This window comes from Penicillium rubens, assembly GCF_028828025.1.
Source record: "Penicillium rubens strain IBT 27055 chromosome Unknown utg000002l_segment0_segment0, whole genome shotgun sequence".
Taxonomy (NCBI): Eukaryota; Fungi; Ascomycota; class Eurotiomycetes; order Eurotiales; family Aspergillaceae; genus Penicillium; species Penicillium rubens.
This window is the reverse complement of record NW_026890600.1, coordinates 7,763,388-7,789,436: the sequence shown is the minus strand read 5'-3', so window position 1 is coordinate 7,789,436 and position 26,049 is coordinate 7,763,388. Positions and strand designations below refer to the sequence as shown.

The 26,049-nt window shown below is 49.6% G+C and overlaps 10 protein-coding genes across 10 annotated transcripts; 5 read left to right on the top strand and 5 right to left on the bottom strand.

The window, feature by feature from the left end:
- Positions 1 to 1,080: 1,080 nt before the first annotated feature.
- Positions 1,081 to 1,882, top strand: N7525_005369 (ubiquitin carboxyl-terminal hydrolase; the record flags this gene model as incomplete). Its single annotated transcript, XM_002564840.1, has 2 exons — positions 1,081 to 1,129; positions 1,182 to 1,882. The coding sequence occupies 2 exons, from the start codon at positions 1,081 to 1,083 to the stop codon at positions 1,880 to 1,882; spliced, it is 750 nt and encodes a 249-aa protein (XP_002564886.1).
- Positions 1,883 to 2,148: 266 nt separating this feature from the next.
- On the bottom strand, positions 2,149 to 4,076 carry N7525_005368 (uncharacterized protein; the record flags this gene model as incomplete). The annotated part of the gene is made up of 5 exons (XM_002564841.2): positions 2,149 to 2,520; positions 2,605 to 2,937; positions 2,985 to 3,141; positions 3,204 to 3,713; positions 3,859 to 4,076. 5 exons carry the CDS (start codon positions 4,074 to 4,076, stop codon positions 2,149 to 2,151), a joined length of 1,590 nt encoding a protein of 529 aa, XP_002564887.2.
- A 432-nt stretch (positions 4,077 to 4,508) lies between these two features.
- On the bottom strand, positions 4,509 to 5,996 carry N7525_005367 (MT-A70 family; the record flags this gene model as incomplete). Its single annotated transcript, XM_002564842.2, has 1 exon — positions 4,509 to 5,996. The coding sequence occupies one exon, from the start codon at positions 5,994 to 5,996 to the stop codon at positions 4,509 to 4,511; it is 1,488 nt and encodes a 495-aa protein (XP_002564888.2).
- Positions 5,997 to 6,596: 600 nt separating this feature from the next.
- Positions 6,597 to 10,243, bottom strand: N7525_005366 (putative RNA binding protein Jsn1; the record flags this gene model as incomplete). Its single annotated transcript, XM_061213380.1, has 3 exons — positions 6,597 to 6,602; positions 6,673 to 9,955; positions 10,023 to 10,243. 3 exons carry the CDS (start codon positions 10,241 to 10,243, stop codon positions 6,597 to 6,599), a joined length of 3,510 nt encoding a protein of 1,169 aa, XP_061070401.1.
- Positions 10,244 to 12,377: 2,134 nt separating this feature from the next.
- On the top strand, positions 12,378 to 14,761 carry N7525_005365 (putative signal transducer; the record flags this gene model as incomplete). The annotated part of the gene is made up of 2 exons (XM_002564845.2): positions 12,378 to 14,331; positions 14,385 to 14,761. 2 exons carry the CDS (start codon positions 12,378 to 12,380, stop codon positions 14,759 to 14,761), a joined length of 2,331 nt encoding a protein of 776 aa, XP_002564891.1.
- A 141-nt stretch (positions 14,762 to 14,902) lies between these two features.
- Positions 14,903 to 15,910, top strand: N7525_005364 (uncharacterized protein; the record flags this gene model as incomplete). Its single annotated transcript, XM_061213379.1, has 2 exons — positions 14,903 to 15,328; positions 15,401 to 15,910. 2 exons carry the CDS (start codon positions 14,903 to 14,905, stop codon positions 15,908 to 15,910), a joined length of 936 nt encoding a protein of 311 aa, XP_061070400.1.
- A 2,524-nt stretch (positions 15,911 to 18,434) lies between these two features.
- On the top strand, positions 18,435 to 19,676 carry N7525_005363 (uncharacterized protein; the record flags this gene model as incomplete). Its single annotated transcript, XM_002564847.1, has 3 exons — positions 18,435 to 18,643; positions 18,777 to 18,836; positions 18,977 to 19,676. The coding sequence occupies 3 exons, from the start codon at positions 18,435 to 18,437 to the stop codon at positions 19,674 to 19,676; spliced, it is 969 nt and encodes a 322-aa protein (XP_002564893.1).
- Positions 19,677 to 20,872: 1,196 nt separating this feature from the next.
- Positions 20,873 to 21,623, bottom strand: N7525_005362 (uncharacterized protein; the record flags this gene model as incomplete). The annotated part of the gene is made up of 2 exons (XM_061213378.1): positions 20,873 to 20,935; positions 21,042 to 21,623. The coding sequence occupies 2 exons, from the start codon at positions 21,621 to 21,623 to the stop codon at positions 20,873 to 20,875; spliced, it is 645 nt and encodes a 214-aa protein (XP_061070399.1).
- Positions 21,624 to 23,823: 2,200 nt separating this feature from the next.
- Positions 23,824 to 24,026, bottom strand: N7525_005361 (uncharacterized protein; the record flags this gene model as incomplete). Its single annotated transcript, XM_061213377.1, has 2 exons — positions 23,824 to 23,943; positions 23,964 to 24,026. 2 exons carry the CDS (start codon positions 24,024 to 24,026, stop codon positions 23,824 to 23,826), a joined length of 183 nt encoding a protein of 60 aa, XP_061070398.1.
- A 114-nt stretch (positions 24,027 to 24,140) lies between these two features.
- Positions 24,141 to 24,320, top strand: N7525_005360 (uncharacterized protein; the record flags this gene model as incomplete). The annotated part of the gene is made up of 1 exon (XM_061213376.1): positions 24,141 to 24,320. One exon carries the CDS (start codon positions 24,141 to 24,143, stop codon positions 24,318 to 24,320), a length of 180 nt encoding a protein of 59 aa, XP_061070397.1.
- Positions 24,321 to 26,049: the final 1,729 nt, after the last annotated feature.

Here is a 26,049-nt window from a genome sequence, read left to right as displayed (position 1 = left end):
GGGTATAAATAGGGTCGACTAAGAGCCGCTAGATGTCAATCCCCATCGAGTTATACGAGTATAGGATGGGATACTATTAACTACGGCGTAATATATGCGCATGGGATTAGAAACTGCCGAGCCTGCATGTGGGAGGTAGCGTGCGGAGTGCCGGACATTTCTTCACAAGGAATTCCGCTAGGGTTTCATAGTACTCGCTTGGCTGTTTCTCGGCAGAGGTGTGCGAGAGTTACCATCTCGTTGGGTCGAGATGTTTTTGTAGCTTCGTATAACTTGTCCCGTTAACTTGTCCCGTTCCCAGTTTCCTGCAAGCCCCGAAATTGACATGGGGCCCACGGGAAGTCAGCGTGCCAATCCAATCGCTACCGGTGGACAATCTCCTCGGAGGGACCGCTTTTTTAAGGAGGCAGAGTGGCGATCTTCAGGCTGACGCTAACGGTGTGCACTAGTGCCTTGGAAACAATGGCATTCTTTGGTCTTCGTACCCGCCTATTTAGCGTGTTGACTTTGTCATAGCCCTTGTACGGAGTACACCGTAACTCCTCCGTAGCTGTCATTTGGGATCTTCGGTGTCTCGGTGTCTGGATCAACGTTCTCCTTTTTTTAAGGGATTAAGGATAATGGCGATCTGAATGACAGCCCTAGGAGGTTTATTCCGTCGAATCCAAATCAATTTTAACTTGGGTTGCTATTAATATTCTCTTTTTAATTCTCTTTTTAAAAGTGACTCGTGCACAACGGCTTTCGTCCGGAATTGGTGGCCTTGTCTTTCAGGCTTCAACGTTTTGCAATTTCGGGAATTACCCGATGCAGATACATAATATTTATGTTGTACCTAGGTATGTTCATATTATATCTAATATATAATACTATATTTCATATCTAATCTGTCAAAGCTCAAAAGCAAAGCAATTAAAAGAACTACAATATACAATATAGATTAAAAGCAATTAATATCGAATGCCCCCTGCATAACTAACACGTGGGACCCCGCAATCCTTCAATCCTTCCCCCCTCCTAACCTCTACCTTATCCCAAAGACATACTATCATAATAACCAACATTGAAACCACACACATAATGGCACACGTCGATGTCCCAGAAACCCAAAAGGCCTTTGTGCCACTAGGTCCGACACTCAACCCCTCACCTCCAAACCCCCAAACTAACTCTCAACCCAGAAAACAACCCGGAAGTAATGTCCCACCTAGTGCACCAACTAGGCCTGGCCCCAACCCTAGGCTTCACAGACGTATTCTCGATCGACGAGCCGGACCTCCTAGCCTTCGTCCCACGCCCCTCCCAAGCCCTCCTCCTCGTCTTCCCCGTCTCCCAAACCTACGAAGCCTCCCGCGAAGCCGAAGACGCCTCCAAACAAAACTACACCGGCTCCGGGCCCTCCGAACCCGTAATGTGGTTCAAGCAAACCATCCGGAACGCATGCGGGCTAATCGGGCTGCTGCACGCGGTCTCGAATGGCGAAGCCCGGAAACATGTCGTCGCCGGCTCGGATTTGGATACGTTGCTCCGTGAGGCGGAGGGACTGGAGCCTGTGCCGCGCGCGGATCTGCTGTATGATAGTAAGGCGCTGGAGAGTGCGCATGCTGATGCGGCGAAATTGGGGGATACGGCTGCGCCGGAGGCGGAGGATAATGTTGATTTGCACTTTGTTGCTTTTGTGAGGGGGCTTGATGGGACGCTTTGGGAGTTGGATGGGAGGAGGAAGGGGCCGCTGGCTAGGGGGGTTTTGAAGGAGGGGGAGGATGCGCTTAGTGAGGCGGCGTTGGAGTTGGGGGTTAGGAGATTTTTGAAGATGGAGGCTCAGGGCGGGAATCCGGATTTGAGGTTTAGTTTGGTTAGTTTGGGGCCTTTGTTTGATTAGAGTCCCAAGGGGGATTGAGGATAAGATTGATTTTTGAGAGAGCGTTTCTGGATCTGGTATCCGAATAGGTAGTATGCCTTTCTTGAGCTGTGCCTTGAAAGCAGTGGTTGTTATTAGGTACATTTATGATATGTGTCTGTGTCTGTGTCTGCATTCCTTTGAAACAATCGTCGGAATACACTGAGATGTGATATATGTAAGTAGATGCCAATCGAAAATCGCACACACTTTGCAAACCGAAATGGTCAACCCAGTAGCCCAGTAGCCTACCCTCTTTGGTGCTCCATGATATCATCAGCAGAAGAAACCACAGAACTGGTGTTAGCAGTAACAGCCGTTTTCTCACCAGCCTCCTCGCCAGGAATTAACTGATCATTTTGCGGGACAGAATTGCCCTGTTTACCGATTGTCAAGAACGGCACCAAAACCAGAGACACCCCCGAAGCCGCAGCTGCAAACCAATAAACCGAGAGGTAAGGCTGAATCGCAGGCGAGGAGGCCGTCATGCGAAGAGCGACCGAGCTTTGTACCGAAGTAGCAATTCCAAGTCCCAGGGTGCTGCACAGCTTGTTGACGGTGTTGAAGATGCCGCCGGCGATGGATTGCTGGGATGGCGGGAGGGTGGACATCACGTACATCTAGATGAAGTTAGCCAATACCCTCAGAGACAGAACATATTGCAGAAAGATAAGGAATAGAAAGGAGATGGGGGTTGAGCGTACATTTGTGACGTTGAATTGGATGTCGGCACCAACAACGACAAGAACTAGCCCGGGGAAGATAAATGCCCAGTAACTGGCTTCCTGCTTCATAAAACTAAGGATAAGGAACGAAGCTGTATACGCCAGTGCTCCGATGCCGGTTAATACTTTGTTGCTTACGCGGTGCAGGACCAGACCGCAGACGACGTTGACCAGCACCCCGCTGACAACCATTGGGAGTAGCTGTACGGTAACCTCAAGGGCAGACAGATGCTTCAGGTCTTGAAGGTAGAGAGCGAGGTAGAAGCTGACGGCAGAGAAACCCATAAAGCCAAGGCAGCAAGTTCCAATGAGCTGAACAGTTAGTTTCCATCCATATTTCCATGAAATTAGGCACATACAAGAGAGAAGTTACGATCTCGCCAGACCCAAAGAGGCATTAGAGGGTGGGTAGCAATGGACTGCCAATACAGGAACGCCACGAGAAGGAAAAAGCCCACGATAAACAGGGCAAGGACGTATCCCGTTTTCCAGCCATCTGGTGCATCTGCAGCGAGACTATAAAAGTAGTCAGCGTGAAGGCCAAGGTAACCAATTCAACAGGGGTTAAAAGAACATACGAAAGCGAACTGGAAAAGAACGCGAACCCAACAACAACCAACACCATCCCGAGAATATCAAACTGTTTCAAAGCCTGGACACTCAAAGGCGTCCTAGCAAACCCATCAGCCGGCACCGTCCACGCGGTCAAAACGGTAAAGATAGCATAGACAACAGCGAGAGCCCAAAAGGAAGCGCGCCAGTTATACAAATGCGCTGCAACACCGGAGATAATCATGCCGCCGACAAAACCAAGCGGATTTCCCGCGCTGAAGCAGGCAAAGGCAAGGTTCTTGCGCTTTGAGGGTTTCTCATAAGTTGTGCCGAGGGCACCAACGGCCGGTGGGACGACGGCTGCGGCGAATAACCCTAAAATCCCCGAGAAGACGTCCATATAAATGGCATTTGTTGCGAATCCGGCGATGAGTAGCGAGATGGTGAAACCGCCCATGCCGATTATGAAGAGTATCTTGCGTCCGAACATGTCGGCTAGCTTCCCGAAGGTGAGGAGGAAGGCGCCGCTTGTGAGGCTATTCGGGTTGAGTGCATGGTTAGTGGTTTATGTTGTTTGATATATGTCTCAAGGTTGTATGATGTATATGGGGATAGGAAGAGATCCAAAACATAAAAAGCCGCGAGAAACTCAAATACTGAAACAGAGATAAATATACGTACGAAGCACCGGCATTGATCCAAGTAATTTCAGCAGAATTCATATGCAAATCCTTGCCAATAGATGCGGTTACCCCCACGATACAGCCCTGGAAGAACGACTGCTGGCCAATGGCCATTGTGGCCGTTAGGACGAAGAGAACTTCTTGGAATGTGCTGGTGAAGCATTTTGGACGCTCCGCACTGTCATTGACTGAACCGTTTTCTTGATCTTTAGCCATCTCCAAAATCATACCGAGTAGAAGATTTTGTTGGGGGAATCTGGCTATTCGATGAGGCTGAATCCGGCGGGTTCAGGGGTCACACGCTAGGCTTTTGAAAGTATATGTAGTGTGAACAAAGCCATTCTATTATTGTAATTGAGTCACTCGATGTTTATAAGTCTGATAAGAACACAGTTGCATTGTATTTTGTCAGCGCGGCAGGAGTTCCGCGCTGGTTGCAGATCGTGGGATTAAGCCGGTGTGGGCCCATAGGACCGCCTCGATATGTGTTGTATAGTTATGTGTGCATTGCGAACCATGTACAAACTGCACCAAGTATCATGACCATATACACATAAGTGCCGAGTCAAAAGGTAACCCCTCCTTGTTGACAGCATTGGAAGTCATCAATGTATGAAATCAGACCGAACCAAAACCCAACTTGCATAGTCATGCACATTCAACCATGTCTCTATCCCTCTCACTCCCAAGATCTACCCAGCACTTACGGGCATTGAACCGGAGGACCTCATTACCAGCAGCCCACCAGCCAGCCGTCAAGTTGCGCGCAAAAACCTCGAGGGCAGAATACTCCTGGAGATGACCAGTCTCCGTGAAAAACACATTCTCAAGAATAGATTTCAGGTTCGGTTTACGAGAATGTAAGTCCGGAACCGCAGCGATGACTCGTCTCGTGGTAATGGCCTCACCCATGCGCGTCAGGTCATCTGTTTGAGGCAGGGGTGAGGTATTGTTGGCAGTAGCGTTGGCGTCGACATTAAGGCCACTCTTGCGGCCAATAACAAGGATCTCGTACGGTTTCCGCCAAAGACCGTCCAGTGCTGAGATCGGTTGTCCGTCCCACGTGGTCTTGACCCAGATCCATTCCTCGCTGATGGCAAAGCCTGCGTCGCTCAAGGCCTCGTATGCTGCTCGCCGGGCCTTTTCAGCATTCGTGATCCATATAGCAGCTATAGACTGTTCGCTCTGGATCGCGAGTCCGGGGTGGGTTTCAGATGGATGTGGCCCCTGCTTTGTTTTGGGGTAGTGCGAATGTACACGGAGTATATCTCGTAAGCCTTCGGTAAGCACATCCATCTCGGAATAGTGATGTGTTTGGTAGTGTCTGCTGCGCCGCACAGATTTGTTTGGCCAGGGCGGGTCCATGAGGATGAGATTAAATTTCTGGTGATGGGGAAGACCGGGAATGGGATAGTTATTGGGTGTGAATGGACGGTCGACTTCGGCTTGAAATAGAGGCAGTGTACATAGCACAAAGCTCGACTCGGCTGGGACCGTATATTCACATGGAGAATTCGCTTCAGCACGGTGCCAGCTTCCAACCCTGATGATTGCGGGCTCTGATGACGGATTCTTGACAATGGCTAGTTCTGATAAAGCCTCGAAATCGTTCGGTGAGGTGGTTGATAGAATTATTGGTGGTTCATTTTTAGTTGAATCGTGATCATCCGGCGCAGACTCTAACCACGTATAATCATATCCCTTCCGACGCTTCCGTGGGTGCTGATTTGGCTCTGTGCTATCATGAGGTTGATTAGGCACAGCTCGAGCCTCGCACCATGGGCGATCATGGGGATATCCAGCCTTGATAGTCTCGAGAGAATCCCTCACGAGTGGCAGTATCAGTTCCGAGTGGAACCGCCTCTCGGAAATAGGAATGGTGTCGAGGACCTTGGCGAGAGCAGCTGGCTTTTTAGGCTCAGTAGAGGGGAAAGGCGCTTCTATAGGTGAGCATGAAAGTAGTTTCCGTATCTTTCTATGTGTGCTCTTTTCTGTTCCTGAACTTGATTCTGGTGCTGGTTGTTGTGGGATTGACTTCCCTTCTTGCGCGAGCGCAATTGAATGCGGGATGTCGACGAGATATATATTTTTATCCCGGAAGAGAATTGCTGTCTCCTCTTGTATAATACCGCCCATCCTGGGCTTTACCTTTCCCTCGTTGGGTGATGGTGAAAATGAGCGATGAGATGTCGCCGGGTAGTTGTGGAGGTCCCAGGTCCCGGCCTCATATAAATTCAATATTGGAGGGATCTTAATAAAGCTCATTCTCTCAAATTCGATATTCGATATATTCACATTCATTACGATATAGTATCTTTTCACGTCTGCATCAATTCACTATGGTCCACTAGGCAGCCAACATCTCGATCTTAAAACAATAGACAGAAGAGAAAAAGGCCTATCGTAAGATCACAAGAGATACAAGGTCATTCAAAAACGCTGAAGATACAAAACTGGGCCTCCACCCAGAAGAGACACAAGACTTTTTCACCACCGGTTCCCTATGCATAGCCAGTTCCTCTCCCGGGTCCGATTCTCCCCTGCCGGCGGTCCAGCGTCCGATCAGGGCGAAGAGATAGGACAATGAAATCACAACACGTAGCTAGATAAACCCGCTTGGTCTCCATGAGAAACTTCAAAAAATGAGAAAATAGAGAAGAAAATAAGATGATCAAGAAAAATTTATACATGTAGATGTGAAGGCAGATCGATTAGAAATCATACGCGAAGACGGGATCAACGCTGGGCACAAGGCATGCACGTTAGTATTGCCGCGTTACACGGTTTAGGGTCGGTCCGAGAATGAACTCACCCGTCCACGTCGGCCTCCGCCCGGCTGCCCCTGCACAGACTGTGCCTGGGGGTAGTATTGCGGAGGGTATTGATACATCTGGGCAGGGTTGACAACGGGGCTGAACTGTTGGTAGTTGTTCTGAGCAAGCATCGGGCTCGGACTCATCTGGCCCGGTCCGGCGGGCAGCGTGGAAGCCTGCTGCGGCTGCAGGGATCGCAGGTTATCCACAGCAGGCGAACCAGCTGGGTAGCCGTAGTTGGCGCCCGACATGCCAGGATAACCCGTGGGAACGCCACGAGCTTGTGCGGCGAGGAAGGCTTGGTATTGCAGCTGTTGCTGGCTCAGGGATTCCTGGCTGTATCCGCCTGCACCGGAAAGGCCGTTCATGTGGCTTCCGAGGCCGTTGGTCGAGTATGGATCAAGCGGCGGGGCGTTGGTCTGGTCGGCGGAGATAGGACGGTTGTCCGGGTTCTGTCCAAACGTGTTGGGAGCAAACTGGCCATTGTACTGTCTGTCCATGGACGGCTGGCCTGGATAACCAGTGCTTCCGTGGCGGGAGGATTGGCGGTGTTGGGGTTTCTCCGGGGTGGAGTGCTCACGTCCGTGGTGATGCTCCCGACCGCTACCTCGTGAGGAGAGGCCCACTTCATCCATCAGACGTTTATAGCCTTGGCTTGGGGAAGCTTTCAGCTTCGTGAGAACCTTGGACACGTTCTTCACGACTTCAGTGCGCATAGACTCGTCAAAGAACGGGGTGGTCAAGACCTTGAAGATCAGAGTCGCGCCAGATGTCTGATCGCTCAGAATCTTCTCCAAGACTTCATCGCCGGGACTGAAGAAGAGTGCCTTTAGAACAATGTCTCGGGCATCCGGCTCGTTGCGCTGGTTGATCACCTTGAGAACAGTGAGATAGGCAACCTTGTGGGTACAAAGGTGAACAAGGTGAGGCACGAGTCTCGGGGCCAGCACGGTTCGGCGGCGAGGGAATGTGCACGTATCAAGGAACCAAGTGAGCAAAAGAGCTCCGTTGGCATTAGTAGCCAACTGCACACTGTGGAGAGCGATGGCGGATGCGAGCATCCGCTGCTGATCCTTGGTGGCATGGTGGCTTTCGAGACAAGCCCTCATCGCTCGGGCGCCGAAACGTCCCTGGGCGATTTCCCACACTCGGCTGAGCATAGACTCAAAGATAAAGCTGTTGAAGGGGCTGCCGAATCGCAGGCAGCACTGCAAGACATAGTTTCCATACTGATCCAAGAAAAGAGGGACAGTGTAAGGGCGAAGAGCATCAACAATCAACTTCATCTGTGAAGGAGTCTTTGCAACATCAATGATCTTCTGTGCAGCCCAAGTTCCATTCTTGTGAACACCAATTTCGGAGAGATGGGGTGCAATGTGAGTCAGCATCTGCTCCTTGGTGGATTCAGAGCAGAATTCAAACAGTTTCTGAACTACAGTGTTGCCCAAATAATCGGACGCTAGCTCTGCGATCTCAGGGAGCATTGCCTCGGCAGTCTCCTCAATTTCTTGGATCGAGCATGCGCCATTGTCAATACGCTTCCGGATGTCTCGGAGACGAGGGGCGTCGAACATCCGGGACTGACTCGTTTCCGGGACCGAGGGGATCTCATCCTCGAAAGCTTTGAATGCGATGGAAGCCTGGATGCTTGCCGTGATGTTCTTCAAGTCATCTTCGCTTGCGCCGAATTCTTGCACGATTTGCACCATCTCAGGCAACAGGTCAGCCAGAGCGGGAATCTGAGGGATAACGTTAGCGCTATCCGCTCGATCCGCCCCATCTGCCGCTGCAAGGTTTGATCTGAAGTTTTGTTCAGGAGTAGGAGATGACTGGATGCCATTTGCACCAGGCGTACCAGTGGCGGATGCACCAGGGACCTTGGCATAACCAATTCTAACGGGGCCTGCGCCTGGGAAAATCTCCTTGCCGTTGAGCAGCGACTTGGCTTGCACAGCGCTATCAAGGCGATCGAAGTTGACAAATCCGCAGTTCTTGTGAGTTAGAACACGGGTCGACTCGATCTTTCCATACATGCCAAAGATGGCCTCCAGGGATGTGACGGTAGTGGATACGGGAATGCTACCAATCCAAAGTGCCCGGGTAGGTCCATCCTGGTTGTTCTCATCCGCCATCTCACCGGCCGGTCGGCCACTCATGGCAGGAATACCGTTACCGCCAAGATGCATTAGCTGAACTGCCTCGGACAATTCGTCATATTCGCCATTCTCGGCGATCTGCAGGTCAGAAGCACTGAAGCTGTTGTCAAGGCGGGAAGGTGTTGCGAGGTAGTTGCGGATGGATGATCGCTGGGGAGGTGCCTCCAAAATTCCAGCAGTTCGCGCCCGGGGTCTGCTAACAGAGGCATGGCTAGCAAAAGCCTGGACAGCGAGGTTATGCTGGTGGATCTGGGCCTGTGTGGCGGCAAGTTGCGCGGCAGTTGCAGCGGCAGTCGGCGTCATAGTGCCCGAGGGAAGTTGGGAGTAACGGTTCTCATATTCAAGATCCTCATCATCCGCGTATTTCTCCTTAGCATTGACAGAGTATGATCGGAATCGGTTATTGTTCTTCATCATCGCCAACTCAGCCAGGAGTGGTGGCAGCGCAGAAGCTTGCTGTTGCTGCTGCTGCTGTTGCATCAAAGCTTCCATCGAAGGACGTGCAAGAGAGGACATTCCCTGTTGAGGGGTCTCGGCAAGCCCCAGGTAATCCAGGGTCTTCACATCGGTATCCGCGAGTCCATCCCTCGAGAAAGAAGAGTGGCTGGGCGAAGTCGGTCCTTCGGAAGATCGAATGCTTGTTAAAGTTGTAGCTCTCTCACGACCCGTCGACCAGTTGGTTGAAAACAGTGATGGGCCGAAGGGGCCGCCACCTCCCAAAAAGTTGCTTCTCTGCGGCATCGAGCCAGCTCGAAGGCGGGATAGCGATGCCGGGTTGGGCACACCAGTTGAACTCGCGACCTTGGAACTTGTATCTATCCCGGAAACACCGGGGGGTCTAAAAGGACTCGTTGAAGGCGTTGGTCGTGAGGTCTGCGACAGGTAAGGCTGTTGAAGATCCATCTCATTCAGTGTGCCCATTGGAGGGAAACGAGAGGGAACCGTTCCAGCGCGAGCTCGGCGGCCAGGGCTGTCCATGGAGCCATTCGTGGTAGGAATCAAATCGGGAAAGCTATCTTGACTCGGCGATTCGGGAATATTCTCGCGAAGCGGGGTCGAATGGCCGCTAGTAGGAGGTCCCCAAATACTAGGAGAAATGCCTTCTTGCGCTTGAATTTCACGGGCTCTGCGAGAAGAGTCCAAAAGTGTCAGCCGATTGTCGCAGTTCTGTGTCCCACGGGAAGCAAACCTACCGCTTCGAGTACAGACGCGATGTCAGATCGTGAGAAGGGGAACCAGCCCCTGGCCTCGAACTGCCAATAGACCCCGGAGAAGGTCCAAACGGCATTCTTGGGTTCCCAGACCCGGCCAGATCACTGGGAGAGCTGCGCCCCGTCGAGGTACCGGACATGGGTTGGGTGGTTGGGATGTAATTGAAATTCATCTGACCGTCAGGCCGCGAAACCGGCAACATTATGGATTATCTCTTTATGCCTTCAGCAAGGCAGTGCCCGAATCTCTTCCACAAAGTATGACCTCCGCGCAAATAGCAAAATAGAGCAAGGTCGGAAATCAAATGTAGCTTCGTTCAAAACCGTGGGATAGATATCATGGAATAAGGATAGAGCGAATGATCGAGGACACACTAGAGATCGAAGTCGAAATTAGTTGGTGTTCGAATATGTGTGTTGTTATTGGGGGGGTCGCAAAGCGGGAGGGGTCGTCAAAGCAATTCCACAGAGTCGAGATTAATCGTGGGGATATTTCATACCGAGACCGATGCCTTCCAAGCATAAACACCACTATGCAGTGTCGAGTGTCTTTGATGATAATCTTACCGTTTGCTCCGGGTGTATGACAATCTGCGGGTGTCCCAAAGCAATCGAGTTGAGGTCAAGGGGAGAAAAAAAAAAGAGACAGGTCCTTTTCTATAGTCGTCAAAGGCTCAAAAACATGGATTCACAAGGATGGTCTGGCACGAAGTGCGTCAAGTGAGAAAGAAAAGATGGAAAGGATGATCCGGTTCCAAAGGGATCGAGGTGGCTGGAAGTGAGTGTTGCGCTCCGAGAGTCTTCAACACTAAAAGTCGAATTCACCCTAAGAATGCAGAAAGCAAAAGAAGAAGAAAAGAGAAGTGAGGAAGAAGTCAAAGGGAGGATGAGAAGCGGAGAGGAAAAGAAGGAGGAAGAGAGATGTTGGGGAGCTGGCCGGATGCCCGAGGAAGATGGCTGTGGTTGGTGGAGGGCCCTCCTTCAGCTTCACCCACAATTCGATAGTTGATTCAGATGAATTTTGGTTTAAAATATGGGATATAATGGGATATAAGGGATGTGATTGAATGATTGAACATAATTGGTTTAGATTATTCTATGACTATATGGTTGGCTTCATTTTTTATTGAGTTATGGGGATGTTCAAAGGTGCATAAGTAGCTACATATGTATGTAGACATCTATAAAGCACAATACTCCGTACTTCCTGTACATTCAACATTCAAACCTCCAGACGGAAACAAATATCGGGAATCGGCAGTTCCTCCAGGTGTTTGGCAATAGCACAGCCCCATCGATGTCATTGTTTTGCAGGAGTCTCCATTCTGGTTCGGACATGGTGAAGTATCAACAAATCTACATATCCAAAAAAGTATACGTTTAGTACAAGTACAAGGCTTTTATAACCCCAGAATTTCCCTCCCAAAGAAAAGAAGAAAGTCCAATTCAAGGTTTTCTCTCGGAAGAAAAGCGCTGGCATGAGCACAAAAAGAGAGACAAGAGTGGAAACGAGAAAAAAAAGCCCCGCATTCCAGTGCGTCATGCCTTGACGCTTGAATCCTTGACAGATATGGTTGAAGACTCATCATGAATGCGAAGATATCCCACCTAGGGTATGGGATATGATGCAACCAGTCATGTAAGGAGAATGAAGGTTTTGTAACCCAAAAGACTGTCCACGGGTGTTTTGAGTGCAAGGGATATGGGTCAGGTACGTGTCCTTGTCCTTGTTCCTAGAGGCGTCAGCCCTGGGGCCCTGGGGTCGGTCATGGTGGCTGTGTGTAGAGACGTAACTAGACTAGGTTTTATTTGTCAATTAGCTTGAAGAACTGCAGGCTGCTTTCTGCATCTTCAAGGTGTTCGCCAAGCTTCCAGAAGCATTACGGTAGAAGAACCGGGTTCATAGCATGGTGGTGTATAATAGGGTTATCACTTCTAGGGTGATAATCGAGTAGTATCAGCCACTATCACAATCGAGGTATGACCAAGTAACAATCAGAGAAACCTTCCAATGTTGTGTCGTTGCTTCAAGGTCGATGTAAACACGTTAGTTAAGACGATTGGTCAGACCGTTTTAGCGCCTGAGGCACCAACTTTTCTTTCGCGCCACTACCTGTTCAAGCCATCCTTGCCAACTTGCCCGCAACAGTATCTTTCCATCACTTCAACAGCTTATGTTTAATTGTGTGGAATCTACATTCTATATGCCATAATTTTCCTCTAATTTTTGCTGATCATTGAAACGCGATTCAAGTTTAGTTTGTCGCGTGCGCGTCCCCTTTCTCGCGTCCGATGCTTAATCGTCCATTCTAAGGCACCCGCCACCCCAGTAACACCATGGCCGACATGATGGAAGAAGACCCGTCATCCGGGCTTCCATCAGAGGAAGAGGAGATGCCCGTGGAGACTTTGGTCAGAGGGCGCGCGAAACGAAGTACCGCCGGACAGCACATGTCTGCCCTCCTTGAAGCCGCTGCCGATGATGACTTGGCTCTTCTCTTTGAGGAAGTCGAAGACGATAACGAGTTTGCGGATGAGGTAGATCCTGACGCAGAGGATGAGTTGCTGGAATCGTCGGACGAGGACGAGGACCAAGGACCGAACGCGCAGAACGACTATGAGGGCGAACAGAAACTACAAAAAGAGGAGCGGAAGAAGCGCAGAGCCCAGAATGACCTCCGGTTCCAGACCTTGCGCAAACGAGTCAAGATCGATCCGACCGCCCCATCCGCCATGCCCGCCGCTCCTCGGCCGAAGAAGAAGTCAGAGCGCATTTCCTGGATTCCCACGGTGGAGGATGGGCCTACTCGGCAATCATCGCGTCGACAGACCATGGTCAACAAGGAGCTTACGCATGCTCGTCTCAAGGACAGCCAGGAGAAACGAGTCCGCATTATTGCTACAATGAAGGAGGCAGAGAAGCGGAAGGCCCATTTGAAACCGAAGGAGATGACCCAGGAAGATCATCTTGCGGAGGCTGCAAGAGTGGAACGTCTTAATAGCAAAAGCTTGAACCGCTGGGAGCTGTCGGAAAAAAGAAAAGCGGACGAAAGACGAGCGAGGATTGAAGCACTACAAAATCGCCGTCTTGATGGTCCGGTGATTTCCTACTGGAGTGGTGTGGCTACGTGGACAAACGGGCGTCTCACGCGGGTGGGCAAAATTGACATCAAACCAAAGGCAGATAAAGAAGAATCGAGGAGGAAAAAGAAAGAGAAGGAAGATAAAGAGAAGGCCGCATCTGAGTCAAAGGCCTTGAGTTCTGCAACCATCGCTGGACCCACCCCTGTCTCTACCACAGGCACATCACAACCACCGTCAGACGTCCATGCAGCTGCTGGTCCAGCAAATCCTGCTCTACTTCCTCCCACCTCCACCTTAGACCAAACGACGCCTGAAAACAAGTCACCCGAAAATGCTGCAGCACCGACTGCAGATATTACAGACACCCCCGTAGAGTCTTCTGGGGCGAACGCCATCCAACCAGGCGCAAACTCTTTGGAGAAGACAATCACCACACCTCCTGCCGAGCAGGGCAAGGACAATGTCATGGAAAGGAAAGCTCCAGAGCTTAGCGCAAATACATCAATACCACCCTCTGAGCGAGATCAATATCTCACCGCTGAGAGACAGTCGTCGGGGTCGTCCCAACATTCGGAGAGGAAAATGTTTGCTGTGGAAATTCCAACATCTCGTCGTGTATCAGGTTCTGCGGGCAATGGCTCTCCTCAAAAATTGCCTGAGCCGCCCTCCACCAAGAACGACGATGCTATGGATATCGATCAACCTCCAGCGGCTGCAGCGGCTGCAGATTCTGCCAGGGGTAACCAAGAAATTCCAGAATCAACGGACCAGGCAAGCTTGCCCACGCCGCACGTTGCTGATGCCCAACCCACTTCGGCAGACACTCCTGTATCACATGCTGCTGAGACGACTGTGCGAGAACCACCGCCACTGGCCGAGTCTCGGCCAGTTGAACCGGCCACGGCTATCAGCCCTGGAATTGCACTGGCCCCTCAAGCCTCGCCGGCCACTGCAACACCTAGTCAAGCCGCGGTGCCCGAAAATGCCCCAGTTCCGAGCCTAAACCAACCATCCACATTGCAGACCGAACCACAATTATCAAATGGCATGGTGAAGGAACCAGCGCCACCAGAGATTCCAGAACCACCTCCGGTGATTGAGCATACCGGGCGCTGTCTTACAATTTTGGAAAACTTTGATTATGCGACCGCCAACCATCGCAAATACAGCATGTACTTCAACGCCAAGAAGCCGGCTCGTTTGACAAGTACGTATCATTTCGATTGGTTAAGAATGTGTAAGGCTAACCTCGCATAATAGAAATCTCGTCATCGCTTTGCGTCATCACCTCATTGCCTTCGCGTTACCGCGATCCAGAGACTGCGCTCCCTTACGCCAATTCATACGCATATGGGCAAATCCGCCGTCTGCTAACGGAAGGGTATATATGGAGCTCGATGCTTGGATGCTTTGTCGGGCCGGCCGAGGCTGCCCGTGGCGTGCCCGAGCGATTTACAGGCAAGGCAGGTCCAGGTACAGTAAAACTACTCGCCGACAATGATGAGGGTCCGGCCGGTTCGATTACAGGGAAGACAAGGGTCGACCGAATGGCCCTCAACGGCGATGTTTCTTCGACGCCCACCCCGGCCGCGACTCGAGCAGCGCCCCCAGAGCCAATGGAGATTGACAAAGCTTGAGCGATTATTTGTATAATCGTGACTAAGCATTCACCTACACCCGTCCCGCGTGTAGGTGAGCCAATGCCTAAACACAAACCAATGCCTAAACACAAAAACTTCAACCTTCAATTTTTGTCCTTACTTTTTACCACCAAAACTATGCCAATTTCGTCCGAGAAAGAAGAGATTCTTCTTTCAAATGCCGTTGAAGCCTATAAATCAGGCCAATTCAAGAGTATTCAGGCCGCAGCCTCTCATTTTGGCGTCTCAAAGTGGAAGCTTCGGAATCGAAGTAACGGCACGCCTAGTAAAAATGGCCGTACAGCCACCAACAAAGCACTAAATCAGTCGCAAGAGAGATCCCTGATTCGCTGGATTGAGCTGCTTAATTCAGTATATACACCACCGACTGCTTTAGACATTGAGGGCGCTGCAAATCGTATTTTACAGCACTACGGTTCCGACCGGCAGGTTAGTAAAATGTACGGCTACCAATTTATCGCGCGCCTACCACCGCATATCACTCTCCGTACGCAAAAACCTATAGAAAAAGCGAGAATCGAGGCCGAATTATATAGTGAATTGGTTCATTAGTATAAGGTCTTTGGCCAATTCCTTAAAAAGAATAAAATTCAGGCCCACGAACTCTATAACTAGGATGAAACTGGCTTTCAGCTAGGCGTTGGAACTAAGGAAAACGTCGCTTCTACCCGTGAAAATAAGACGATTGCGACCGGTGGTATAGGCCAGAATATCACTAGTATTGAATGCATTTCGGCCGATAGCTGGGTTATACATCCCTGGTTTTTAATGTGTGGTTCTGAACAAATAGAAGATTGGTTCGACGGCGATAATGACCCTTCTAATTATAGGGTCATTAAACCAACTGCTAAAGGCTGGACGGATGATAAAACTGCGATTCAATGGCTATTGGACTTCTATTATACCACCAAAAAGCGAGTTGCCAAAGGTAGACCTAGGGTTTTGGTTATAGATAACCATAGTTCTCACGGAACCCCGGAATTCGAATACCTTTGCCAATCCCTTAATATCATACCTTGGTGGTTTATACCGAAATTAACACATCGATGCCAGCCTCTCGATAGCAAGCCATTCTCGGTCCTTAAACAGAAATTCCGAAAGAAGAATAATAAGATCGTCCGATAGGGTGGAGATGTTGATAATAAACGGCATTTTCTTCGGTTGATTAAAACTATTCGCAAAGACACATTCAAATCACGAACTATCAAATCATCATTCTATAATACTGGTATTTGGCCTTAGAATCCACATATTGTCTGTGATCAAATTGATCCTAGCTGGGAAGATAAACCAGTGCTTGAGATCTATGGTCATACACCTTCGCTAGAGGCGGAAATTCCTAGCTCAGTCACGAATTCGCCGCCGAACTCGGATCAAAGGTTCTCAAAAATTGAGAATAAGCTTCAAACGATATTCGAAAACGACGAACCAGACCTTCCGAAGGTTCAAAAGCATATAAACCGTGCAATTCGTGGCGGCAAGCAAGCTATCCAAGACCTAGCCCTTGCAAAGCAGACGATTAAAAAGATGCAAAGCCATAAAATTCCTGTCAAAAGATCAAAGCGTATTATAAAGGGTGCTTCTAAGTCCCCATTATCGTCAATTGCAGGCAATTCGAGGGTTCATCGACGCTGTACGAAGGAAACAAAATTGGACATTGGGAATGAGAGTGCGCACGCAAGGATTCGAGACTACTGGCTTCGGGCCAACCAAGCTCTCAAAGAAAAAGAAGAGGCATCAGGAGGTAGAGATTATCTTGATGTAGAAGATGAGGTCTTCAAATATGTAAATATAGATAGTATGGTGGCTGAAAAATAGGTCTGAAATTGAACGCATGAAGTTTTTGTGTTTAGGCATTGGTTTGTGTTTAGGCATTGGCTCACCTACACGCGGGACGGGTGTAGGTGAATGCTTAGTCACGATTATTTAGTAGATACCCAGATAGAATTGAGACCAAAGAACCCAAAGTGGACGTCAACATCATCTCGTCTCCACATCGACTGATGGACCTTGTTCTAAGACTCTGCAGACTTTTCAACGTCAAAGCTTCAGTGTTATGATGTATTCTATGTTGACAGATGTCACCGGGCCCACCGATTAAAAAAAATTCAATCCAAGCTCGCCCCTATTATATTTATATCCCGACCTGGCCTATCCAAGGGACGATTTCGGTACCCGGCGGAAAGCAAACAGGGAAAGAGATCACAAACGAATCAAATGGGTAAGTTATCTTCTGATGTAAATAGGGAATAAATAACTTCGAGGCCTTCTCGAAAGCCTCGGTTTTCCCCATAGACCCGAAACACGGAAGATCGACGATTAGCACCGAGTCTGGAATGATAGTCCCACATCTGCTAGGACCACACATGTCATAGGCAGACGTGTCAGTGTGGCACTTGGTACCTATACCCCACAGAGAGTCTCGATTGTTCCTATTTTCGTTGTCGCCGTAGCCGGCAGTTATTCTGTTGCTATCTTAAACGTTATCTTGTGCAGATATAAGAACAAAAGTATATGTAAATAGTGGGCAATGATGTATTTTATACCCACCTGTTCACGCCATCTGGGTATATATAAATCCTTGAACTCCTCGAGGCATTTATGGCGTCATTTAGAATGTTGTTTCATCTATGGTATATGGTATGTTGTACAAAAGGTATTCAACTATTCAAGTATTAGCTTGTAGATAGTGATTGTCAGGAATGGTGTCCAATCTATCACACCAGATCCGATCCCCCCCGGAGGGTCCCTGCGCTACTGCATGCATATACTTGGAAATGCATTTCAGTCTAGGAAGTGAGAAAGTGTACCTAATGAAGTGAATAAGTGGTACAAGACACAATGACAACAATCAGAGAAATAGAGAAACAAATACAAATAACAAATAATCAAATCAATATATGAACATACCTAGGTAGACCGCGCTAATTATAGTGGACAGCCCTAGAGCTCGTCACAAGTGACTCAGCCGGTCTAGATCGGGGATTGCGTGTCGGGGGTACCCTGGGAGTACCCACTAAGTACCTAAGAAGTACTCTTTGGCGTGAGTTCGCCCTCGATGGCTGCCAAAAGTGACTTCTTGGGTACATGGCTCCAAGGGTTCTGTCCCCAAGAGTCTAGACGTGATCGTCTCATCCTACCGCAACAGCACGTTTTCCTTCTCTTCTCTCTTCAGTTGCCAGTTCCCCCTCCCTTGTATTTATATATCCATTTCCCCCTCGATTCTCCATTAATTCTTTCTGTGTCACTTTTATCTTCCCATCTCAGCTGCTTTTGCAACTTTATAGACCTTACACTCCGTATAGAACCCCCTTTGGTATGTCACTTATCTATATTTGCCTTATCTTTCTCCACTCACAGGCTAAAGATAGCCCTGTTGCATCCCGATGTGTGTCAGATGCTAACACCTTATCAGGCATTTATTTTCTTCATACGTTTCTCAATATACATACTCCGGTGTTTCTTCAATTTCCTCAAAGCATTTGTCTTCCTAATTGCACCGGCTCGGCACATTCCAGTTGGGATCAATACTTCGACCACAAATCCCTCAAGTCTGTGCTCCCCCAGGGGCCCTTGTGCTCCACACTTGCTCCAGTCTTGATAGAGTCTTCGTGATAAGATAGTGAGGCATTTGAAAGCCTTCACCGCCATGACTCAAACAGCCCCCTTCCACCGCCGCTCCCCTTCTTCTCCTCATGTATCCAAGTCCAAGTCCACTCGTCCAGCTTTACATCGACGAGGAACATCCGGCGTCAACGGCGCAATCTCCAAATTGGGCTCAGGACAAAGGGGAGCGAGCAAACCATCTACGTCTTCGGACGATACCGACTTTGACATGGCCAGCTTCTTGAACTTTTGGTATGTGATCTTCCCCAAAGCTCTTATCTTTGAATCCTGCAGGGATTACTTTCCTCACATGCCTGTTGCCGTCATTTGTGTTCCATACACCGGTCTTTTCTTCAATGGAGACATAAAGCTGACCCAATTCCAGCGCCATGTGTGAGAACCAGATCACTGTCCCCAACAACACTTTGTTATATTGTAGTGAAAGGTATGTGGTAAATCCTCTCGGCCTATATTTAGAGCCATCAATACCCTTTCCTTCCCTCCCCCAATTCTCTTACCTCTTCGTTTGGGACCTGCATCATATCTTGACACTTGAATACTTACCATTTCCTTTCACCTATATAGTTGCCGCCGCAAAGACTCCTGCAAACCACTCTCAGCATCACTACCATCCATGTCCTCAATGTCTTCCACTACACCACCCACATCACCCCCTCTCTCCCCACGCACCATTGTGGCCCCAATGACTCCAACCAGGGTGCCAAGCCACCCAATCCCTGCCATGCGGATACCCAGCCACGTGCATGATGCCAAGTCAGATCTTGACCCCACCGAATGGAAGCCCGTATTAGCCCGCAGCGGCTCATCCCTGGCCTCCTCCGACGCATGGAACTATCTCTCCCAGTTCCACCGTGGCAGCGAGCCCATGCTCCCCCGACCCGTCCAACGCAGCAGCTCCAGCCTCCCCGCCCTGGCACACAGCCACAGTCACGTGCCCAGTCTGACGAACACCCCGTCCACCGTGGCTTCGTCCTTCAGCAGCACCGCCTCCGACTACCTGGGCATGTACGAGGCTCAGCGCCCGCTGCCCCCGCGCCACAACCCGTACTTTTCCGGTACGAGCGTGAACAAGGGCGTCGAGCTGGTTGTCCCGCATATCGCTTCTGCGAGTGAGGATCTCGGTCCTATTGTCTCGGACAGTGGCTCGATCTTCCCTGCTAGCAGTGCTGTGTGGGAAGATAGCTCGTGCGAGAAACGCTCTGCTCCTATCTGCATGGCGCGGGGTATTGGCGGCCGGCCCGCTGAGACTTGCGTGAAGAACTGAATTGGACAAAAGAATAAATGGGACTGGTTGCTGTCTCATGAGACGAGATGAAGCTATCTTTGCTCCTGTTTTTCTTTTTCCTTTTTGTTTCCTTTCGGTTTATTTATGCCCACTATGGTTATATTCTCTTCTTCTTTGAATTTTCGGGTCCGAGCGAGATGTGGCTCTTCAGCGTGAAAATGATATGATCTGACGGATTTGCTCTCTATTTTATTATCTATTCTATATACCACGAGCGAATATAGATTTATTAATGCGTACAATCGCAATTGGTGCCAAAATATTATCTTTCATGGTTTAAATTCTGTTCCTCCATCCTGAGGCTAGCGAGTAATCGGAAGACAGCTCTGAGGAAATGGGCCGTATAATGATTATCATTCAACAACTGACAGTTATCCTTGCTGAGCGGATATTTTCAGTTGCATAGCAATGTGAGCCTCACATTCCGCTTCCGGTTCAAGAGGACTCAGGCCTCCCGACGACATCTTAGGATGAATCCATGATCAATACTCAGAGGGTGGCTCAGCTTGGTCGATCGACGTGGGGAGGACCCTCCGAAGATGGTACCTGTCGATCTATGAAGGCGAAAAAAGTGGGCCTTCCAGGACTAAACAAGTAGGATTGATGCGGAGAGGGATAGTTGGGATTGATGGTGTTGGATGCCCTCACCATTGCCTTAGTCTGCATTTCTTAGCCGGCTTATACTAGGCACTATAATATAAGGATACATAGCTGCATATATGGCCTTGTTATGTCCGTTTAGGTAGTCATTCATAGTTATTCTTATACTACCCATCGCTCTAAAACCGAGCTCCTGGGGTTTAATAAACCAAGCAATGTTACGCTGGTCCCGTTATTCAGGCTTATTACAAACCACGCTTATTGAAAAGCCTAGTATGTAGATAGTTAGGTTCAGGTCAGCCAATTAGGGCTATTTGTCGATGTCAAGTCGCCGACGAAACTTTCTCCCTCGGTCTACTCAGTTAATGGATAAATAAGCATAACAAAAATAAATAGACATCTCCTAAGAAACGTGGACAATACTAAAATATTGACCATGAACACCCAGCAAAGAGGCATAGGTCAGAATCGAAACAGGAGAATAGACGCCCTGCAACTTTCCAGATTCATATCATTTGTCCTATAAAATAAAGACACCAAAACCAACCAATAAATCCAACATATACACCTTAACCCTAGAAGTCAGAAGTAATGCAGCACATATAGCACCCCTTCTTCGGCTTATAGATGGCCATGGCCTAATAAAAGCATTAGCAAGTCCCATATATCCATAGATATCATACAACGAAGAAATATCTCCATATCGTACCCAGGAAACAAAAACAAAGGAAAAAGAAAACTCACATAAGGCTTCGCACACCTCGCATCACTCTCATTCGCAAAGCACTTCCCCATACAGAAGCTATTCCCTTCATCCTTACCATGATTCTGGTCCGGGAAGAGGGGAGGAGGCGCAACCTGTGAACCAGGTCTCATCGGGTCGATGGGAGCCATGCCACCCGATGCACCGGCCGGGATATCGTGGTCGTCTGGGCCAAAGCCCTGGGACCGGCCTTGGGATGACGGGCTTGGGTGGTTGTACGCGTACCCAGGGGCCGGGGCCTTGGCATGGGATGGAGCGGCAGGTGCCTGGGAAGCTCGCACGATGAATGTGCTGTGGATCGTAGGAGTTGCCGATGAAGCTGGGGCTCGGATTGGGGTGTGAGGGCTCGGGACGGTGTTTTGATGGTCGTCGTAGCCGACCTCGTAGTTGCCGTAGTTGCCATTTCCGTTGTGGTTCTGGGCCTGGTTCTGGGCCTGGTTTTGGTTTGGACCTTCGTTGATGTTTTTGAGGTATTCCAGTTCCGCGGGGCCTGGGCCGAATTGGTGGTGGGCGTATTGCGCCGAAGCGAGAGAGACGCTGAGGAGGAGGGCGGAAAAGTGCATGCTTAAATTGTTCTTTTGGTTTTTCTTTGCTGATGCTTTTGTCTTTATTTTTCTTCTTGTGTTTATGTATACGGCGACTGGTCGTTGTTGGTTGTCGTCGGTTGTCGGTTGTCGGTTGTCGAGATTGTCGGAGGTCAAGGTACGATGAACGTATGGGATCAGGGCTGGTTATTATGTAGTAGAGTATTTCACGCGTATATTAGGAATGGAGGGGTGTGTTGGTTTCGCGCGTTGGTGACATTTTTGGATGCCTGTGGAATGTGGGTATTCGTATACAACGGCATACAACATAGACAACGTAACTCTTTCATAACATGGTATAAATTAGTTAAGGTGAGGTTCTCGACTTGAACAATAAACCCGTCCTTTCTAGCTGGTAGTCGAGTGCTAACTAGTCTTTCATCTGATTCCGACCTGGCGAGGTATGAGCTTGGCTCATGATGTCTGTATAGCGACATTCGCGAAGTAAACAGGACAACTGGGGTTCCGATCTGCCTTGATTAGTCACGCGGGTGAAGGTTGATACAATATACCTATAAGTGTTGAAATATAGACTCACTGCCTCGATGTATCGAAGTGATATAAGACCACACAGTTTAGAATTTAGAAGGTTATTGCTGTCCATGGAACAGCAAACCTTCGGGATGTTAATCCAACCAATCCCAAGCCCTGGAGACAGCTGTCATGTTCACGTAAGGGCATTTACGTAAGGCTTCCCAGTTGCTTGCAGGGTCAGGACAGGCTTTGGCGAGTCAGGCTGGAAAGGTAACTCATGGCTATTACAAGCCACTGAATCCGTAGTTAGCTTATGTAGTTTTTCAGTTGGATCACGTAACTAGTGCATTGTGAACAATAGGTCTGCTAGTCGGCCCTGGGAAATGCACATCCCTATGATCCACCCGTGGATCATCTGGGTAACAAATCGTCTACAGAAGAAAGTACCGAAAGTACCGTACATGCACAGCGACAGTTAGACCAACTCTGCTCGGCAGTTTGCCACTTGAGTCAACGAGTGGCTGGACTAAGAACATTCGAGCCACCAACACATGGATCCCCATCAAGGATTGACCACCGTAAAGGTACGGTTCTTGGGAACGTCCCACTTCATATAGCAGTAACAGGTCGCCACGTCAGGAGCAATATCAGGAACAATACCAAGAGCTTTTTCCATATTCTGTTAGCTGGTTTTGCCACTGCATCCTGGTCGATAGTGAGGACTGGACCTTTAAGAAGATCCGTCCCGGCCCGATCACGTATCTTCTCTCAAGGCTTCGCATCCACGAGAACTGCCAACGAATGCTAACATCTTCACATATTAGCGGAGCACAGTCCGGATTTAAAATTTCCAGACTCCGGGGTACTCTGTAGAACGCAAGTCTGACGCTCATTGCGTATTTCGATGTTGGGGCAGTGGGAGCCCCCAATAACCTCGCCAGGAACTATTTTCCCTTATTATTGGCGGATCCAATTGGACGGGTTGGGGGATAGGGCTTTCCCTTGTCTTTCTTCCTTCCCCTTTGGACAGGAAACTGCAGGCTATGACCTTCCTTATGATAGCCGAGTGTGTCCTGCTAGGGAGAAATGACAACTGAAAAGGCTTGAGGTGATGAGGTTGCCCCAGGGAGTCTGGCATCACTTGATGCCAGGGTCCTTCCAAACTTAGGCCGAAGGGGTCGAGCGTAGTCGATCTCGGCTTCAAGGTGGGTAGACCTCTCGCCTGCTTCTCATTAAATCTCATGTTCACCCTGCCATGACCCATCGCCATCACCGACAAAGAAGCCTCACGTTGACAGGAAACAACCTCAGGAAGAAACTGCTCCAGCCATGCCTTCTGCCGACAAATGGGGCCGCTTCCTTGGGCCAAGGTTACCGACCGTGATGTGTAATGACTGACTCGGACAGATCGATGTCCCCCACAAGCTACAGCGGATGATGACAGCGTTGCTTGTAAACACGATGAGACGTTTTCGCCGTATAAAAGCCAACGTCGATGCCCGTCACGACCCCCGCCGACAGTCCGACAACGCGAAAGCAATCATCGACATGGCCTGGATGAAACGGCCTCGAAGCACCGATCGATGCTCCCCGTGTTGTGCCTGCCTCAGATGATCATGGTGTTCTACGACCATGAAACCTTGTTTCGAGTTGACAGCCGACCGACGTATTATTGCCTTTAGAGACTTGTCCACGGTTTGCAAGATCAACAGACATCATGCCCCCTGGCCTGAACCGACTTAAAACCGACGTACACTGCATCACTGATGCCAAAGAGACGACCCACGACAACGTCCACAGGAATAGTTTGGCCCATGGGCCCATACTGTCATACCTGTCACTTACCTTCGTGGATAGAGTCCTATCGGAATTTTGACCGAAGTCTCTTTCATGACCACACCACTCCATCGACAGAGGCGACCTGGTTTATATGGCAATGTTGCAGGGGACGGAACCTACTAGCTGGATCGCTCGCTCATTCATCCCAACTGACTTGGCGTGGTGCACTGGTGCGGTACAGCAATGAACCCCATCATCAGCCCACATGCGAAGGACCCCGTCAGCGGTGAAATGCGGACGGTCATCACTGTACACGTTTGCGGACCAGCCGGACACCGGTGTGAGAACCCGGGCGAAGCAATGTGTGCCCCTCTACCTCCAGCCCGCCTAGTACGCCAGGTCCACACGAATCGCGAGAAGTAGTCTCAACCGAACCCAGAGCGTCCGATTCATCCATATGTCCTTTGATCCCCGTCTAGCGTGTTCGACGAAGCGAAGGCAAGGCCGGGAAACGCCGCCTAGGCATCTTTCGTTCCCTTCGCCGTCCCCGTTCTCGTTCCACAACAGCTTTGTCAAGAAACCCATATGGCCCGGAAATACCACAAATACCCTGGAGGTGATGACGGAAACAGTTGAAATAGTCCATCGGAATTAAGACACGGTATTCTGCCGCACCGATGGTTCGTTCCGTATGGTCAATGACCGAAAAATGCTGGTATAAAGGATAGATGCCACACTACTCGCATAGAAGCACATGGGAGCCAGTGGTTGGGTTGGGTTGGTCTATCATACCCGAACCAACACTAGACACTGCATCAAATGCTGATTCCGTGGCACACCCCCGAGTTGTGATATTCGGCCCAGTACCGAGACACTGCCAGGCTGGGTAATACGATGGAGCGATGGTGAATCATCCCTCACGTCCAGCTTTGTCCATGACCCCCATAACCAGACAGTTGCTACACCACACTGGCACAGAAGCACATAGGAGCCAGTGATTGGGTTGGGTCACTCAAACCAACACCGGACACTGTATCAAATGCCGGTTCCATGTCACACTCCCGAGTTATGATGTTTGGCTTAGTACCCAGACACTGCAAGACTGGGTAATATGATGGAGTGTTGGTGAATCAGTCCTCCCTTCCAACCGCGTCCATTACTCCCATAGCTGGACAGCCAGGTCATTATAGCCCTTGTATCCCCTGTTCTGCTTTGAACGTCCAGCAATCGATGCCTGGGCAGTCTCACAAGATATTCAAGGCGTGATGCTCAAGTGTTGAAGGCTTCGTGGGTCGCGGACCGGGAATGAAATCTTCGGGATCAGGAAGTCGATTCTGGTGAGAAGAGCCGACGGTGCTCAACTCAATAGGTGCGGTCGAGGATACGGCAATGTATACAGTGGGGGGGGGGGGGTGTGGAGGATTTGTGAAAAGACAAGGAGGGGGGAACAGGTTGAATTCAGTCCGGACGTTGGAGGAACGGGTAGGGCGCTAACAAACTGTAAACGAAAAGAGCGAGTCAGCACGCAGTTTCAAAGCTGCCCAGGTGAATCCCGGACAACTTTGGAAGACAGAGGGAACAGTCACATATCTCTTCAACGTGACATTGCTTTCCTTCGCGTGAGAGAAAACAGAACCCGGTCCCAGGGATGAGGTGTCCAAGAGAACCATTCGGGTTGCCGACGACAACGTATCCGCAGATTGTCCACCAAGTATTCACAGCTTCGTCTTCGAGGTATAGTGAGAGTTCCGGCGTCTGGACAAGTCATCGAGATTGACGGTCGAATTCGATGTTCAACTGAAGACACTTGTGGTCAGTTTACTTGCAGTCAGTTCGAGTCCACCCGAGAGCCCTAGCCATCCCAATTGGCTCCAGGCTCTTTGAAACAGTGGAACATAAGTGTGCAAAGCATTGCCACTACATCAACTCTCCAACAATCTACTGTGGGCAGAAGTCCAAAAGTCGCCACGACTGCAAGAAGGACTGCTTTGCCTCTTTGGTATCTCCAATCTATCCGAAGGCAGATCTCGGCCATACAAATGCGAATACCAACACAGGGACTTCAAATTCGCCTCATTTTCCAGCAAACCACAGGCCAGGACCAAAGCTGGAAACTGAAAAGCCAGGCGAAAATAATAATAATGGAAAAGCA